This window comes from Bicyclus anynana, unplaced genomic scaffold (genome assembly GCF_947172395.1).
Source record: "Bicyclus anynana unplaced genomic scaffold, ilBicAnyn1.1 scaffold_39, whole genome shotgun sequence".
In the NCBI taxonomy this organism is placed as follows: Eukaryota; Metazoa; Arthropoda; class Insecta; order Lepidoptera; family Nymphalidae; genus Bicyclus; species Bicyclus anynana.
The window spans coordinates 102,346-121,441 of NW_026441267.1; the positions used below are offsets into that span (position 1 = coordinate 102,346).

Genomic DNA, 19,096 nt, shown 5'->3' on the forward strand with positions numbered 1-19,096 from the left:
TATTTTCAATATAATAAAACATAAAAAATTGTACATCTAAAAGTATTTACAACTTAATATCATTAATTAGGATCACAGATCAATATAGACTAGAAAATTAGGATAAAAGAGGAAAAAAGTTTATAGTTTAGTTGGCCGTCACAGATCACCACTGATCTGTGACGGCCATCTTGCGCGCTTATGCCGCATCTGTGGCGGGAGTTTACGCGCCAACTACCCGTGGGCACTTTAGTACCCAATTTCTTATAAGTTGTGTATTGGAGCTATATAAACTAATTTATTGGTGGGAATCATTATTAAACAAACTAATTTTAATAATTAAACGTAATTAGCACTGCAAAACAACGTATTTTAGGAAAATAGTTGAAATCAGACGAGCGATAGTTGCCCGGACTATCGCACAAAACCCGCTATAATTTAAATTTTTAGCTTTATTTCTATATTGTCTTTTGTTTTTTACTTTTTCTATACAATAATTTACTCTACCAAAGAATAAAACACTCATAATGTACAAAGATAATAAAAAAATATGTTTTTGAAACCACGCGTCTGCGGCCGCGCACCCAGAGCGCGGTTTCAAAATAATAATTTCATAATCATAGACGTATTTTGTAGAAGTATGAGGGACTATATGCCATCCTTATTTGTTTCACTAGACTCTATATAAGTCAGAGAGAAACACAAAGATAATACAAAATTACTAAAAACTAAAATATGCGACGCAAAAAAACGTCAAAATCAGTCAGGGTTCCCTACTTAGGGGTTTTCCCCCCAGATTTAGGGGGCTAATAAGTGAAATGGGATTTTTTAGGGGTCTGAAATTTTTAGGGGTACTTTCAGGGATTTTTTGACTTTTAATATTTTTAAATTTATGATAATTTTAATATTTCTTTCTTGACCTAGCGACTTATAACGATATATAATACGTTATTCTACAACCACTCTGAGGCAACTGGCGGCAATTTTCATGGAATTAAAAAAATTGTTAAATTTATTCATTGTCAACATGTATAATTTCAAAAAATCTGAATCTTTAGATAAAGACGTAATATTTAGTCTGTATTAAATATAGACTTTTGAAACATATTAAAGCATATTATTTCTAAATTATTATGAATTTATATTGACAACTCAATAAATAAGGCGATTTTAGGGGTTTTTGACACAAACTTTAGGGATAAATATTTTGCAGATTTGGTAACACTGAAATCAGTCGACCTCACAGACAGGCGTGAAATTTGACCCGACTCGACTGAATCAGTCGACTCCACAGCAGTGTTGCCAGAAGGTTACTTTTGTAACCTTTTTGGTGATATTTTGACTGCATTGGTAACTTTTAGGTTACATTAATAAAAAGGTTACTTTTACGTGATATTTCGGTATTTTTAGAATTAACTTACAATTTCATATACCAAAAACAGAATGGTCGTTAAATCAAGAAATGCGGACAAGTGCTCAAGAACTCATCGATGTTTCTGTGTCAATCTCACTGTAATGTAAATGAAGACGTTACAATTGACGTTGCGTCACATTGAATTTCTTAAAAAAATCAAGTATGAATTATTATTCACGTCAATTGTTTTTTAAATTCTTGCACTTTAATTGTATTTTTCTTATCAAAACAAAACAGGCAAACAATCAGGGCCTTACATTTATGATGATTCTATGTACGAGTAAAATCTCCTACGGTTTATAGTAATTTAGTACTTGGCTAGTATTCGTAACGAAAAGATATTAAAAATAAAACACAATTACTTTAGCCTCCAGAGGCTGAAATGGAACTGCTGTGGATGCTGTGGAATGCAAAAATCAAGAGTAGTGTGAAGGTTACTTTTTACAAAAAAAGGTTACTTCTTTTAATATTTCGGGTAACTTCTCACAAGACCCAACTGGCAACACTGCTCCACAGACAGGCGGAGGCCAGTGTTGCCAGAAGGTTACTTTTGTAACCTTTTAGGTGATTTTTTGACTGCATTGGTAACTTTTAGGTTACATTAATAAAAAGGTTACTTTTACGTGATATTTCGGAATTTTTAGAATTAACTTACAATTTCGTAAACCTAAAACAGAACGGTCGTTAAATCAAGAAATGCGGACAAGTGCTCAAGAACTCATCGATGTTTCTGTGTCAATCTCACTATAAATGAAGACGTTACAATTATTGACGTTGCGAAATAAGTAAGTTGCAGTCACATTGAATTTCTTAAAAAAATCAAGTATGAATTTAAGAAATTAACGTCAATTGTTTTTAAAATTCTTGCTCTTTAATTGTATTTTTCTTATCCAATGAGGAAAAGGCAAACAATCAGGGCCTTTATAAGATGATTCTATTTACGAGTAAAATCTCCTTCAGTTTATAGTAATTTAGTACTTGGCTAATATTCGTAACAGACAGATTAAAAAAAAAATACTTTAGCCTCCAGAGGCTGAAATGGTGGTTTAGCCATGCTGTGGAACTTACTGTGGTTACTTTTTACACAAAAAGGTTACATTTTTTTAATATTTTGGGTAACTTCTCACAAGACCCAACTGGCAACACTGCTCATAAGATCCAACTGGCAACACTGGCGGAGGCGTTCATGAACGCAGGGTTCCCAACTTAGGGGTTTTCCCCCCAGATTTAGGGGGCAAATAAGTGAAATGGGATTTTTTTAGGGGTCTGAAATTTTTAGGGGTATTTTCAGGGATTTTTTGACTCTTTAATATTTTTAAATTGATGATAATTTTAATATTTCTTTCTTGGCCTAGCGACTTATAACGACATATAATACGTTATTCTACAACCACTCTGAGGCAATTGGAGGCAATTTTCATCGAATAAAAAAAATTGGTAAATTTGTTCATTGTCAACATGTATGATTTCAAAAAATCTGAATCTTCAGATAAAGACGTAGTATTTTGTCTGTTTTAAATATAGACTTTTAAAACATATGACAGCATATTATTTCTAAATTATTATAAATTTATATTTTTTAGGGGGACAACTCAATAATTAAGGCGATTTTAGGGGTTTTTGATACCAACTTTAGGGATAAATATTTTGGAGAGTTGGTAACACTGCATGAACGTCAAGTGAAGAAGCCGGTCAAAATCTTCTTGTTTTTGTCGTAAAGTTAAATAATGATAAATTATAATTTATATCTATTCTACAAGTTCTATCTTTTGTTATTATTTTTGCAATAGTTCGGCGCTTGTTATTGTTAGTTGAAAATCTCGAGACATGGCGGGCCAGCATGCTGGTTGGTGATTGAGGTAAATTTTCACCATTGATTCACTATGTACATAAACTAGGTATTTTTTTATTGCAGGTACTACATCCAAGATTCATTTCCCACTTCCCGGACTCCCGGTAAGAATAAGAAAATAACTTTTATTGGGGACATTTAAATTTCAATATGGCTGACTATGATGGCGTCATGTGATTTTTGTTATTAAAAAATGTTACGTTTGTATAATTCTATAGATTATCGTAGATTGTAAAGAACAAAGTGTTTCTGCATGATTTAATAGATTCTGAAAACTTATTGGCAATACGCGCGCAGTCGATGCGTTAATATTTTTTTAGTCAATGATATTTTTGTCATGTTATGTCCTCGGTCCACCTAGTAGGGGTCCACCAATACTGCGCGTTCCGGTGCAGAGTCACTGAGTTATGCCAGTGACTTTGGTTTGTCTGCGGATCTCCTCATTTTTATTCAATCACGCAGAGAAACTGTTTACTTGAAAAATTGTAAAAAAATATCTAACTTTGGTTGTTAACTTTCACTAACTCACAATTAAGTGATTATATGAGCCCCGATGCACAATAGTTTGTCTAGTTAGTACTACTAATAAGTAATGTATAGTTTGTTGAAACTATTATCAGAAGATGAAATGATAATGACCAGAACCAACAGCATATTCCCAATGGTATAACACCACCAACTTTACAAATCCAAGCTGATAATTACTAAAAGTTTATCAAAAGAAAGAAAAGCTTAGTATCTCTTATCTAGGTGTTCCAGGACCTTGTGATCAGATACTAGACCTAGTCTAAACAGTCGATCAATGAGGCAAGAGTGGTTGATTTAGTGTTATCATGTGACTCTTAATCCAAAAAAAAGAATTATTTTATTTTAGATTTTATCCTATTGTGAGTATTATTCGTATTAATTTATTATGAAACATGGCTAAAACTCACATGATAAAACGTCGGAGTATACCAGACTAGTTTCAAACACATACAGGGCCCTTAATCATGCCAACTAATTAATTAATTATGTTACATACAGATCAGAACAGAACAGCCATCAAAGGCAGCAATGTGCAAGCACCAAGTTTGTGTGGCAGAAGATGAAGAGGCTTAAAGGACTCCAAGAAATGAATTGACAGTCCCGAGTAACTGATGGAAGCATTCATTGAGTGAGTATGATAATGACCTTTTTTATTCAATAGCACATCAGCCCTAGACTGCAATCTTACCTGAACGTAGGTGACAATGTATGTCTCATAAATTGTAGTATGTCTGGCTACCATATCATCCATGTAGCTATAAGTCACCAAGTCTCAAAGTTGCCATTTTGAGTTATCAACATCATAAAATCACCATTTTATTCTCTAAATATCATCATTTTTGTAGTGTAATTCATATTTCATGAAATATATTAGTCAGTTCAATATAACCTAAATAACAGTGACTGTTTACTTGAAAAAGTATGAAAAATCTCTAACTTTGGTTGGCAACTTTAACTAACTCACAATTAAGTGATTATCCAGCCCCAATGCAAAATAGTTCGTCCAGTATGGAATATATAAAGTAAAATTGGTACCACAATATAAGGAAAATTTTAAATATAATTTTAACATAAATTTTTTTTTTTTTATTCTTTACAAGTTAGCCCTTGACTACAATCTCACCTGATGGTAAGTGTTGATGCAGTCTAAGATGGAAGCGGGCGAACTTGTTAGGAGGAGGATGAAAATCCACACCCCTTTCGGTTTCTACACGGCATCGTACCGGAACGCTAAATCGCTTGGCGGTACGTCTTTGCCGGTAGGGTGGTAACTAGCCACGGCCGAAGCCTCCCACCAGCCAGACCTGGACAAATTAAGAAAATTTCAATCTGCCCAGCCGGGGATCGAACCCAGGACCTCCGTTTTGTAAATACACCGCGCATACCACTGCGCCACGGAGGCCGTTGAATTTTACATGATATAGGAAAAATTAAAAATATTCTAAAAAACTCAACACTAAATTCTATTGCAAGTATAAAACAAACTAGTATAGTATCTTTAAATTAAGGATATGTACATAAAGATATTTAATAGCAAAAATAAGTTATTTAAATTTTCAAAAACTTTAAATGGTCATATCTCAAAACAGTGATTCTCGAGTTAAAGACGCTCTACAGGGATTGGGTAAGGCTCTTATTCCAATGTGTTACTTTAATTTAACATTATTTTTATATATTCTTTTAATAAAAAGAAAAGTTATAATGTTATAATAAAATTACTAATATTTTTGTTTCATTACACCGGTCAACACGATTTTTGGGTCTAGTGGTTAGTAATTATACAATTTTGATTTCTCTTATGATAAAAAATTAAGGAAAAAATCTTATTTTTGATAAAAATAATATTTTAAAAGTTTTGGCTTTTGTAGAATTTAAAGTTCTGGCTGGGTTTTATACATATACCTCTGTTTTGATTTTATTTTTTATTTACCTTAGTTGTAATAAACATTGAAGACTATACAATTTTATAATAAATTATTTGCAAATATATATATACTAGCAGATGCCCGCGACTTCGTCCGCGTGAAAATCGACGTACATTTTCGAACCCTTCGCCCCTTCTATTTACATTTTCGAATTTTTTATATATGAAAAATACAAAATCATAACCCCTATACAATAAAGTGCGCGTTTTTTTTGCTTGGGTAAAATGCCCAGCCGTAACCACGGTCGGTAGACCCATCATAAGCCCCCAGCCAAAGTTTTTTGTGCTTGGGTAAAATGCCCAGCCTTAGCCACGGTCGGAGACCTTATCAGAAACCCTCGGCCGAAGGCCGCGCGTTCCCTTTTTTGTGCATCGGTAAAATGCCCAGCCGTAGCCACGATCAGAGGCCACATCACAAACCCCCGGCCGAAGGCCGGTGTACAACAAAGTGCGCGGCCGAAGGTCGCGCGTTCCGTTTTTGTGCATCGGTAAAATGCCCAGCCATAGCCACGATCAGAGGCCATATCACAAACCCCCGAACGAAGGCCGGCGTACAATAAAGTGCGCGGCCGAAGGCCGAGCGTTCCGTTTTTAGTGCATTGGTAAAATGCCCAGCCGTAGCCACGATTAGAGGCCATATCACAAACCCCCGGCCGAAGGCCGGTGTACAATAAAGTGCGCGGCCGAAGGCCACGCGTTCCCTTTTTTGTGCATAGGTAAAATGCCCAGCCATAGCCACGATCAGAGGCCATATCACAAACCCCCGAACGAAGGCCGGCGTACAATAAAGTGCGCGGCCGAAGGCCGAGCGTTCCGTTTTTAGTGCATCGGTAAAATGCCCAGCCGTAGCCACGATTAGAGGCCATATCACAAACCCCCGGCCGAAGGCCGGTGTACAATAAAGCGCGCGGCCGAAGGCCGCGCGTTCCGTTTTTTATGCATCGGTAAAATGCCTAGCCGTAGCCACGATCAGAGGCCACATCACAAACCCCCGGCCGAAGGCCGGTGTACAATAAAGAGCGCGACCGAAGGCCGCGCGTTCCGTTTTTTGTGCATCGGTAAAATGCCCAGCCGTAGCCACGATCAGTGGCCATATCACAAACCCCCGGCCGAAGGCCGCGCTTCGTTTTTGCTTGGGTAAAATACCCAGCCGTAGTCACGGTTGAAGGCTGTATCATAAACTCCCGGCCGAAGGCCGGGCTACAACACAGTGCGCGGCCGAAGGCAGCGCGTTCCGTTCTTTGTGATTGGGTAAAATACCCAGCCGTAACCACGGTCGGAGGCCCTATCATAAGCTCCCGGCCGAAGGCCGGTCTATAATAAAGTGCGCGGCCAAAGGCCGTGCGTTTTTTGTTCTTGGGTAAATTGACCAGGATAAAAGGAGGACTTTTCAAACAAACTTTTAACCCCTATTTCACCACCTTCAGATTTTATTTTCGTTATAAAAAGTATATTTATCCTGCTCCATATTATATTCTCATACCGTGCTAAGTTTCATTTGAATTCATTCAGTAGTTTCAGCGTGATGCCCGGCCAACAAAAACTACGGACAGACAGACAAGAAATCGAAATAAATATTTTGTATCGATTGTATAATGCCCTCTAATAAAATTTTTTAAAATATCTTCTATGTACAGAATTTGACAGAAGTATAGATTAGCTATTGTGCCAAATTCGTGCTATTTTTGTTTGTTGGCCGGCACTTTCATAAAGGCCCAAAATGAATGATTTCCTTTTAGGTCAATCTAATAAGTAGTTATTGCTTGAAACAGTAATAAAACTTGCATACCATTATACGATAAAAAGCAGACAATGTGACTATTTAAACACAAAAAGAATTATCCAATTTGTACCTGAACTTTCAAGTAGTTCCTATGATTAGCTTGGCGCGTTCAACCAAATAAACAAACAAATTGGTTAGTTGAGTATATAAAATATGTGCATCAATGTCGATATTACACAGTTTTAGTGGAAAACTCGTTTCTCCAAATAACGCCTGCGAATCAATTTGAGCAATCCGGTTTTTTCAAGATAACTTTTTTTCTATCTGTCCGATCTTAATGAAACAAAGCCTATATGTTGCCCTGAACTTTGCTTAATCTATTTGTGAAAACCGCATCAGATCCGTTCAGTAGAACCAGAGAATAGCGCGAACATACAGACAGAAGGACAGACAGACAGACAGACAAGAAAATTAAAAAAAATATTTTTGTATTCTATTGCTCATTTCTAATCGCCCTAACTTGATTTTAGTTAAATTTGGTCAAAGTACAGACACTCGATTTCTACTCTTTTATTATTTGCAAATATATATATATAATGATAATTATTTCACATGAAAGAAAGAAAGAAGAAGAAAGAAGAAAGATTTTATTTGGCAAAACACAAAAAAGGAAATCATGACACATAAATACAAATAGAAAAATATTAAATATTACTACCAAATTTTTGTGAGTGCCCCAGCTATCTGAACTAGTTAGAAACTGTATCTCAGAAAGCTGGAACTTCCCTGCTATATATACAATCCAATCCTATAAATATTATCATAAAATTATGCCCTTGTAGGTTAGTATTTTGTGTGTGCAATTGTGTGTGTGTGTGTGTGTAATTATGTGTGTGTGATTATGTGTGTATGTGTGTTTGCGGGTGTGTGTATGTGATTTATGATTTTACATTTACATAACTATACACTACAATGATGATGCTAGCAGTCAGCCTCTTGATATATCTATAGTCCTATATATTATGTAGACGGTTTGATAAAGCGATTCAGATTATCTTAGAATTTGGAGTAATTCTTCTGTTTGCTCATAAGAGCGGGTCTGCAACCATTTTGTTAAACAAGTGATAGTGATAGTAGTGATAGTAGTGATGAATGTGATAGTAGTAATAAAAGCTTGTTAGTGTTTCTATAAATAAAATATAATTGTTATTTACAATATTAAGTTTTACATTAAATAATTAAATTAAATACTAAACTAAAACTTACCTATAAATAAAATATAAAAACAACATTCAAAGCTATTATTTACATTTACTTTATATTTTAATAAAAATTTTAATGTTTTGCTGTTAAGTCAATAATAATATATCAAATATTTAAAATGTGACAATGTCATGAAAAAAAAAGTAAATTACCAAAAAGAAATAATATTAAAGAGGTTTTCTTTTTACATATATATAAAAAACGAAAAATCAAGTTTAAAAACGAATATTTTTATCTATTTTATTATACATATTATATAAACTAGCGGACGCTCGCGACTTCGTCCGCGTAAAATTCGATGTCAACTTTACCAACCCCCTACCCTACCCTACCCTACCACTACCTCAACCCTACCCTACCCAACTCCTACCTCTACCCTACCCCCACCCTACCCCTACCCTACCCCAAACCTACACCTTACCCCCATCCTACCCCCTACCCTCCCCGTACCCTATCCCTTTCCTACCCTTATCCCACCTGTACCTCTATCTCACGCCTATCCTACCCCTACCCTACCACTTCCCTATCCTACCCGTACCTCTACCCTACCCCTACCCGTACCTCTACCCCTACCCTACCCCTACCCTACCCTACCCCTACACTACCCCTACGCTTCCCTACCCGTACCCTACCCTACTCTATAAATTCTCTATCTTACTCCTACCCTTAGCAAAATCGGTCCAGCCCTTCGAGAGTGGTGCGATGACCAAGGGAAATAGAGATTTCTATGCTAATAATATAAAGAGGTAAAGTTTGTGTGGTTGTAGGAGGTAATCTTTAGATCTACTGGACCGATTTGGAAAATTGTTTTACCAATAGAAAGCTACGTTATTTGCGAGTGTCATAGGCTATGTTTGATCCCCATATTTACACGGGAACGGGAACTACGTAAATGAAAGCGCGGGGCGTCATATAGCGGAATTTCTGCGTCATTTAGAAATTTTATATTATCTCCGAAACTATTTAAGCAATTAACATACTGTAAAGGGCAAATCTTATCTCCATAATATCCTTGTGATTATTAAATAATTTATTTTATAATGGATTAAAGTTTAGTTGTATAAATAATGACGTAAACCAAAGTATATAAAATTAATAATTTTTAAAACACAAAAGGTACTATATCTGCTAATATATAGAAGATAGATATATGGTGTCGCGGACTTTTTTGTAGAACTTTTAAAGATACATAAAGTCTCTATACATTAATTTAAATTTTACACAATAGTTAAGGCAGCGCATGCGAATAAGTCTGTTTAAGAGGATTTTCGGTCCGACCTGTATGACAAAAACTGTGATAACTCGGCTAATATATATAATACCTATATAAATATAGCCTATAGCACTCCTCGATAATGTAGCATTCTACTGGTGAAAGAATTTTTGAAATCAGACCAGTAGTTCCGAAGATTACCCCATTTAAAGAATGTGACAAACTTACAAACTTTACCTCTTTATAATATTAGTATAGATTAGTATAGATAACACTCACAAATAACGTGGCTTTCCATTGGTAAAGGAATATTCAAAATTGGTTCAGTCTAACCAAAGGAAAACCCTCACAAGCTTTTGTTTTTTATAATATTAGCATAGATGGAGTGTTATTCCATCACTTTGTCTCTGTATTTCCCCTTATAATATAGTTCAAATTCAATCAGACTTTAGTAAAAATCTTCACCCTTCGTAAAATTAATTGATCAAGGTTGATCTAGGTGAGAATGCAGCATAAAAAGAGTATGGGATATTTTGCTGGACATAATTTTAAAACTTTTAGCATAGATTATGCCCAATTCTACACAATTGTCATAGTTACCCACCAAACCTTCTGTTTTAAAACTCTCCCAGGCTAGTTTGTAATGATCATTGAGAAATTCTGTGAGAATCATCACAGCTCACCTATGTTTTGTTTGTGATCCGATAAAAGTACCAGCTTGTACTTGAGCTTCTTAAATTTCGGAAATTAACTCTCGAAATATTTAAATTTGTATTCAGATTATCAGAAATTGCTTTATGAGATCCAATTTAATATAAATAATTATTAATACTGGCCATTTCTATTCTGTAAACTTTAACTTTTCCAAACTAAACTCTCTGTAGCTATTATTTTCACTATATCGTAACTCTCCATATGCATTAAGAATGTCCTATGGCAAGCGTTGATGCCATTATCCTAATACACAAGGATTGTACTTACAGCTTTAATTATTTAATAGTTAAGTAAACACTTACTGTGCAACACATTATGCAATTTGCTATTTGGTTGAACAAAAATAATTATTAAAATCCTTAAAACTGTTTAATCAAACTAAATCTGACAAAAGCAAACTTTAAAAGCTCAAACTGCTAAATTTATGTGTTTTTTGACGTCTATAATCAGAATCCATGTGTTAGAACTGAAATTAAAAAAAAACATTTTTTCTGTTGACTGATGTTATAATTAACTTGTGCTCAACAATAATCCAAATTTTGATAATGATGGTAATGATACCCAGGCCTGTTTGTTCTACAATGCTTCTAGTTTTCAACCAAATTAATTTTATTTACAGGTCAAATATGCTGCAGAACTATTCAGGTATAATGAATACAGCTGTCTATCAATGAAGATGAAGTCATATGAACAAGTCATGCATGAACAAGTGAAGCATAAATCATAATTATTGTTATTAATTTGTTAACATTGATAAAAGATAATCCATTGCTGCACGCTCCATCATTAGAATCGTATCATGTTGAGTTTTTAAATGAAGCAGTGGATCAGCTTCCACCTTCACACAGGAAGTAAAACTATAAGAAATTGTAATTGTTATCAATTGTAAATTATAGTACTGTATGACTTTTTCATTTCAAAAGAGCAACTGTCGAGTTTCTTGCCGGTATCTTCTCAGCAGAACCTGCCTTCCGAACCGGTGGTAGAATCTTTACAAATAGTCAAACTGACGTGTCAAAAGTGCTTGTAAACTGAGCCTACTTGAAATAAATGATTTTTGATTTGATTTGATTTGAGTGAAAAGACTACAATCAATGAAATTTGATGCTACAGAAATAATAGTACAATTTCGTCAATGTAACTTTTGTCATAATATAAAAACTGTAAACCTTTAATCGGATTTAAGAAACATTTCAAGTATGAATTTCTTGAGTTCAGTGGTGCTAACATGCGACAAGTGAAAAAAATAGACAAAATATCGTCCAACGGATAAATTATCTCGTTGGTCGCAAGTTAACCACTGAAATTTGAGAAAAAAGAAATTAAAGGTAGTGGAAAATATGCTTAACTAACGAAGTAAAGTTGTAGAGATCAACAAAACACAAAGTTAATTTTTTTCATACTGTATGTTTCAATATATTTTTTTTTACTTTTCTTATAATTTAATAAATGAAATGTTGAGTGACAAACTGATTGTTTATTTGATTGAAATACAATATTCTGTTATATTTGTAGTTCATATTGTCATGAAAAGAAGCATTATATTTTAATATTTCTTAAATAACTCATTGGATATTAATAAAGTAAGTTCGTCGTTTAAGAGTTACCCTGGTGTAAACGTTCATGGTTTTTTTGATAGAAAACAATGTAAAGTATTTCGTGCTCAAAATGACCCACTTGTAGTTGTTTAGTGTGCTGGAGTGATGGTTTAGTGTAGTTCAGTCTCTTGCAAAAGAAAAACAAAATAAAGCATAATATTTTACCAGTGAAAAATATTTTGTATCTAAAATAAGTCTTATAGTGGCTGTGATAGTTTATACTAGAGTAATGGTTTGTTTGAATGATTTTCTGGTGTAGTTCAGTGTCGCAAAATAAAAACAAATTGAAGGGTTATATTTTAACAATGTCAAATATTTGAATGATTTTCTGGTGTAGTTCAGTGTCTTGCAAAATAAAATGAAATGAAGCATTATATTTTACCAATGTAAAATATTTTTTACCAATGTAAAATATTTTGTTTCTGAAATGGGTCACTCTAGAGTAATGGTTTGTTTGAATGAAATTCTGGTGTAGTTCAGTGTCTTGCAAAATAAAATGAAATGAAGCATTATATTTTACTAATGTAAAATATTTTGTTTCTGAAATAGGTCACTCTTGTCTAATAGTGATGGTTTGTTTGAACGAAATTCTGGTGTAGTTCAGTGTCGCAAAATAAAAACAAATTGAAGGGTTATATTTTAACAATGTCAAATATTTGAATGATTTTCTGGTGTAGTTCAGTGTCTTGCAAAATAAAATGAAATGAAGCATTATATTTTACCAATGTAAAATATTTTTTACCAATGTAAAATATTTTGTTTCTGAAATGGGTCACTCTAGAGTAATGGTTTGTTTGAATGAAATTCTGGTGTAGTTCAGTGTCTTGCAAAATAAAATGAAATGAAGCATTATATTTTACTAATGTAAAATATTTTGTTTCTGAAATGGGTCACTCTTGTCTAATAGTGATGGTTTGTTTGAACGAAATTCTGGTGTAGTTCAGTGTCGCAAAATAAAAACAAATTGAAGGGTTATATTTTAACAATGTCAAATATTTGAATGATTTTCTGGTGTAGTTCAGTGTCTTGCAAAATAAAATGAAATGAAGCATTATATTTTACCAATGTAAAATATTTTTTACCAATGTAAAATATTTTGTTTCTGAAATGGGTCACTCTAGAGTAATGGTTTGTTTGAATGAAATTCTGGTGTAGTTCAGTGTCTTGCAAAATAAAATGAAATGAAGCATTATATTTTACTAATGTAAAATATTTTGTTTCTGAAATAGGTCACTCTTGTCTAATAGTGATGGTTTGTTTGAACGAAATTTTGGTGTAGTTCAGTGTCGCAAAATAAAAACAAATTGAAGGGTTATATTTTAACAATGTCAAATATTTGAATGATTTTCTGGTGTAGTTCAGTGTCTTGCAAAATAAAATGAAATGAAGCATTATATTTTACCAATGTAAAATATTTTTTACCAATGTAAAATATTTTGTTTCTGAAATGGGTCACTCTAGAGTAATGGTTTGTTTGAATGAAATTCTGGTGTAGTTCAGTGTCTTGCAAAATAAAATGAAATGAAGCATTATATTTTACTAATGTAAAATATTTTGTTTCTGAAATGGGTCACTCTTGTCTAATAGTGATGGTTTGTTTGAACGAAATTCTGGTGTAGTTCAGTGTCGCAAAATAAAAACAAATTGAAGGGTTATATTTTAACAATGTCAAATATTTGAATGATTTTCTGGTGTAGTTCAGTGTCTTGCAAAATAAAATGAAATGAAGCATTATATTTTACCAATGTAAAATATTTTTTACCAATGTAAAATATTTTGTTTCTGAAATGGGTCACTCTAGAGTAATGGTTTGTTTGAATGAAATTCTGGTGTAGTTCAGTGTCTTGCAAAATAAAATGAAATGAAGCATTATATTTTACTAATGTAAAATATTTTGTTTCTGAAATGGGTCACTCTTGTCTAATAGTGATGGTTTGTTTGAACGAAATTCTGGTGTAGTTCAGTGTCGCAAAATAAAAACAAATTGAAGGGTTATATTTTAACCAAATCAGAGATAATTTGTGAGTGTGAGTATATCATGAGAAATAGAGACACAATGCCGAGCCGAACAAAAACGTTCGTCATAATGTTCGTCGTTTTCGTGTGACATTGTCACTCGTCTAGACTAAAGGCGCGCACTTTGACCAACGAAGAAAAAAATAAAAAACTAGCCAAGCGCGTGTCGGGCCACGCGCAGAGTAGAGTTCCGTAGATTAAATGAGCAGTTTAATTCCTTATGTAATGCACAAAAATACCGATAACGGTGCCCCACACCATGTGATAGAAGATAAAAAATTCATCCTCACTTTGCATGTAGGAAAGAACCCCAAAAACAACATTTTTTTTGAATTTTCTTTTTTCTACTTTATAGTAATTAATATAACCAAACAGCTTTCTAGTTTTAACAGACTGTGAGATATCTTATTTTATTTACAGCTTTACCTTTTTAATTAACTCATAATTAATTTTTAATTAATAATTTTAACCTAAAAAAAATTATTATTCAAGATTTTTTTATATGACTTTGTTTACATTTTAATATACACACTCGTGCTAATTTACAGATTTCTAGTAATTATAGTCACTGCGCTAAGATGCGGACGGACGGACGGACGGACAGACAGACGGACATAGCGAAACTATAAGGGTTCCTTGTGGACTCCGTAGTCCACAAGGAACCCTCAAAAGAACGCACATGGCTAGCAGGCGCCTCTATTGGTCAAATTCGGCATTACAAGCGTCATTCGTTCATTTCGTTTTGTTTGACTGTTAATATTGGCTAAACTTAATCACAAAGTATTTTGTATTTTGAAATGAATATTAAAAATACAAAATACATCTCGAAAGGTATTTCAAATAAAATACAAAATGCTTTTTACTAAAAAGCATTTAAATGCAAAATACAAAATAGGTATTTTGCATTTTGTATTTGCATTTTAAATAGAAGTATTTCAAATAAATCACATCTCTGTTTATTACATAGTCATAATGATCAGCACAGCAATCACAGCATGTATAAAAAAAAATCACAGTAACAGGTTAAATTAAGCCAAAGGCTGTATTCTTTAGCATAATCCAGGATAGATTGGCAGCCTACATCTACGCTGTTAAGGGCCACTTCCAATTGGCCTTTGGCCTACCATGACTTTGCTTGCCCCCTGTACCAATGGAAGGTCTCTTGTCCCTTCTTTCAAGATATTTAGTCATTAGTGGATGCATCATGAGGGTTGTGAAAAGTTAATTTATTCTAGATCCTCTAGAAATTCGCCATTGGTCTATTAATGAGTTACCTATATAGATTATAGTTAATCTTAATTATTATCTTTGCATCACTAACATTGACAACTCATATTCGGCTCACTACTAAGCACGAATCTCACATGATAAGAAGGTTAATAATTGACTTTTAACCTTAATCAGTCATGTTTAAGAATTTTAATTTTCCGATGCAGCGCATTTTTGGATGCTTCTGCAGAAACCATTCTATTTTTTAATGTGCAGAATCTTTTAATGCATATTGCTGACACACAATTAATAATGTCATCAATGTTCTCTATTTTATGCTTCAGACATCCATCCAGCCAATTAAATGCAATTATCTCATTTAATTTTATTTTGATACTCTTTTTAATTTTGAAGTATGTGAATGATTTACTAAATATTCGTTAATAATTGTGGCAGATGTCTCTACACATTCAACAAATGCAATATTCATATAATTTAAACTTTCTTTATTGTCATTATATTCTTTAAAAGTAGTGAATGTGAAGTGAAGTATGGGTCCAACATTTTTAGTAATCATTATATTTTTACAAAACTCACAAGTATTGTTTTTAAGTTTTTTAAAAATAAACCCACACACATATGCGCATGCCTGCATTTCATCAGACTCTGCGTCTGGCACAATGGTATTATCGTCAGGAATATTATTAGATGTTGACAACGTATTTGAATTTGTGGACAATGTATATGTGTTTGTTTTTAAGAAAGTAGTCATATTTGTCAACAATGAGTTTGCATCTGCTTCACAATTTTTGAGGCTACTTTTATATTTTAAATTATTGACAATACTAGTTTTCAATCCTGCAATAAATTGTGGTACATTTGGATTCGGGTTAGACCCGCAGTGACCTCTTATGCAACCAAATAAATTTTCTAGAGGATCTTGATTTAGTCGTCGGGTAGCTAACGCATTAATGTTGAATTTTTGCAAGTTATGCCAAAGCCTTTCCACAGCCCTAATGGTACGGATCCAACCATTGACAGAAGGAGGAGCGCAGCGAACCCCAATAAAATAAATATTTTGAAACAGTGTTTTCATATCATGAAACAACTGTAAATGTTCACTTTTTTTCGTTATATTTGTAAAATATCGTTTTCCTCTTTTTAAATCTGGAGTATCTGCATTCAGTGAGTCAAATATGTTGTCCATTTTACTAATTAAGGTGGCTGTAACAACTGCTTCAGGTGAAATTTCATCTGAAAAAAAAAAATATATACAATTAATTTTATGGAATAATCTTGTATGAACTATAATTACTATCACTGAATTTAAACACTTAAATTACTTTATTCCCCTCGTTGATCCAATGGTTATTGATAAACCCATTTGCCTTTGGATCACAAGGTCCATCCTTGGTTAGACTCCTGCGTTGGGTAATGGCATACCTACTACTGAGCTATTCTTTCTTCTAAATTCATTAAGAATCCTAATCATTTAGTTGAAAAGTTGGTGGTTTATACCTCTCTGCCTCATACCTCAGAGAGCACCTCAGATATACCTGTTGGTCTTGAGCAATATCAATAACATCTGATAGTGGCCGTTAAATTAACAACATTGGAGCAGCATGGTGGGTCCCTCTCTATAGGAGGGAGGCCTGCCCCTGTAGTGGGTTAAAATAGGCTGATGATGATGACTTACTTCTGGCTACTTTTGCAAAAATCCCAGCTGCAACTGAGTGGCTTAACACTTGCGCTGCTAATTTTACTTTCATTTTTTGTTTCCCATTTGGATGTATATGTTGGTCTGTGAGTGCAGGTGCAAAAACAAAATTCGGATTATTATTGTCATTTTTAAAAAACTCTTTAACGTGCTCCCATTTTGCTATTCCTGTAAAGTGTAAATAAAGAAATAAATTAGCTAGACTTGCAAATACTTCAATCTTTTCCAGTATAAAGTCAATTATTAATACTAAAAAAATATCAGTACCTGATACTGCATTGGTTGCAAAATTATCTGTACACTTTATGTTGTGTTTAAGAAAATTATTTCTAAAACATTTTAATAGATGCGGAGGATCCATTATGGTTACAATTTCATTTTCATTATATATGAAAAAAGGTCTATCAACCGTGGATCCTAACGCATTTAACGCCCTCATATTTACGCCATCCATGTCACAAACAGTTGCAACCACAGCCAAGTTATGTGGGAAACACTCAGCCAATATCTAAAAAAAAATGAACTTTAAAACAAGTATACACAATTTATAAAAATCAGACAGAAAAATTGTTGTCTTAGTAAACATTGAGCAATAGTAGCCTATTGACACTTTTTTTAAAACAGTCTCAAATTGTCCATTATTGTTCTGCTAGATTAAATTTTTTTCTCAAGATGTGATTAAGTACCTGAAAATTTATTTGTAAATTTTTTGACAATACAAGCCAAAACACTGTTGGCCATGATGGTTTATGTTTCATGATGTCACTTTAACAAATCCTATACCAATCGGAGCATTTGACAAAAATATTAGTTAACAATAATAAGATTAGGATCAATGTCAAGTAAAATTGTCACGTTACAAATTGTACTACAGCATTTTTACCATTAGGAAAATTTGAAAAAATATGTGATGTGAATTAATAATAATAATAATAATAATAATTTCTTTATTTTTGGCTACAAAGGCCCATTGGTTAGTTACAAACTTAAAAAATTATGTTAGTAGGTACACATATTACATTTAAGATAAAAATAAAAACTATCTCACCGCACCAAAACAGAAATAAATTTCTGCAAGATCGGCGAGTCAGTCTTGCTTGCTAACATGTTCAAGATCCTATTGGGGCTCGCCCGCAGTCTTGCCAGGAGGGATGACTTTCGTTTTCTAATTATTGCATAAAAATCGTCTGTCCGCTCCTGCGCAAACATACCTGACGCTGAGCAAAACCGGGGCAAGCCCAACAGCTTCCTGAACCCATTGTTATATTGCACCCTTAGGGTGTCCATACACTTCTGTGTGTAGTTAACCCACGGGCTCGCGGTGTAGAAGGTTTGGCAATATGCTTTAAATAGAGTAATTTTTGCTTCCTTACCACACTTCGCGAATCTGCGGGCCAACATGTTGCACCTGGCCGACAAAGCTCTCCTCTCTCTTTCAATGTCTACCTGATCCTCAAGGCTCTCCGTAACATAGTGACCTAGATATTTGAATTGGGTTACTCTTCTTAAAGAAGTCCCACTGAGAGTGATACTAGGTTCATATCGCACTTGTTTGCGGGGAGCCCTAAAGATCAAGTATTCACTCTTTGTCACATTATATATCAGGCCGTGCGCAGCTGCATAGTTTTCACAAGTTTTTAGCAGCTCTCTGATTGAGCCAGCCGTGGGACCCAGCAGCACCATGTCGTCAGCATAGCTTATATTATTGACGCATATGCCATCGATCCAGCACCCGACTGGTTTTTTGCTGAGTTCCACAATCAGCTCATTTATATACAAGTTAAAAAGTTTGGGCGAGGTTAACCCCTGCCTCACCCCGCATTCCAACCTGTACGGATTAGAGAGCTCATTTCCCCACTTAACACTATTCAGCTGGTTTGCATACCAGTATCTCATGATATTGAGCAACTCTGGCGCTACGCCTGCCTCCTTCATCTTTTTCCATA

General features: G+C 34.0%; 1 protein-coding gene and 1 long non-coding RNA gene across 2 annotated transcripts; one reads left to right on the forward strand and one right to left on the reverse strand.

Annotated features, from left to right (window-relative positions):
* Nucleotides 1–3,038: 3,038 nt before the first annotated feature.
* On the forward strand, nucleotides 3,039–12,079 carry LOC128199814 (uncharacterized). Its single transcript, XR_008252350.1, has 3 exons — nucleotides 3,039–3,349; nucleotides 4,272–4,401; nucleotides 11,230–12,079. It is a non-coding gene; the product is annotated as an uncharacterized LOC128199814 (long non-coding RNA).
* Nucleotides 12,080–15,157: 3,078 nt separating this feature from the next.
* On the reverse strand, nucleotides 15,158–18,022 carry LOC128199810 (uncharacterized). Its single transcript, XM_052890981.1, has 3 exons — nucleotides 17,418–18,022; nucleotides 17,130–17,318; nucleotides 15,158–16,687 (listed from the first exon to the last, which is right to left on the reverse strand). The coding sequence occupies exons 1-3, from the start codon at nucleotides 17,602–17,604 to the stop codon at nucleotides 15,819–15,821; spliced, it is 1,245 nt and encodes a 414-aa protein (XP_052746941.1). The 5' UTR covers nucleotides 17,605–18,022; the 3' UTR covers nucleotides 15,158–15,818.
* Nucleotides 18,023–19,096: the final 1,074 nt, after the last annotated feature.

What these genes read in the sequence shown, in the direction of transcription:
- LOC128199810 (XM_052890981.1), bottom strand. Translation starts at nt 17,604, where the DNA reads ATGGATGGCGTAAATATGAGGGCGTTAAATGCGTTAGGATCCACGGTT. An exon ending in TGCAACCAATGCAGTATCAG is followed by an intron (nt 17,319 to 17,417) that starts GTACTGATATTT and finishes TACACTTTACAG; the next exon opens with GAATAGCAAAATGGGAGCAC. An exon ending in TTTTGCAAAAGTAGCCAGAA is followed by an intron (nt 16,688 to 17,129) that starts GTAAGTCATCAT and finishes TTTTTTTTTCAG; the next exon opens with ATGAAATTTCACCTGAAGCA.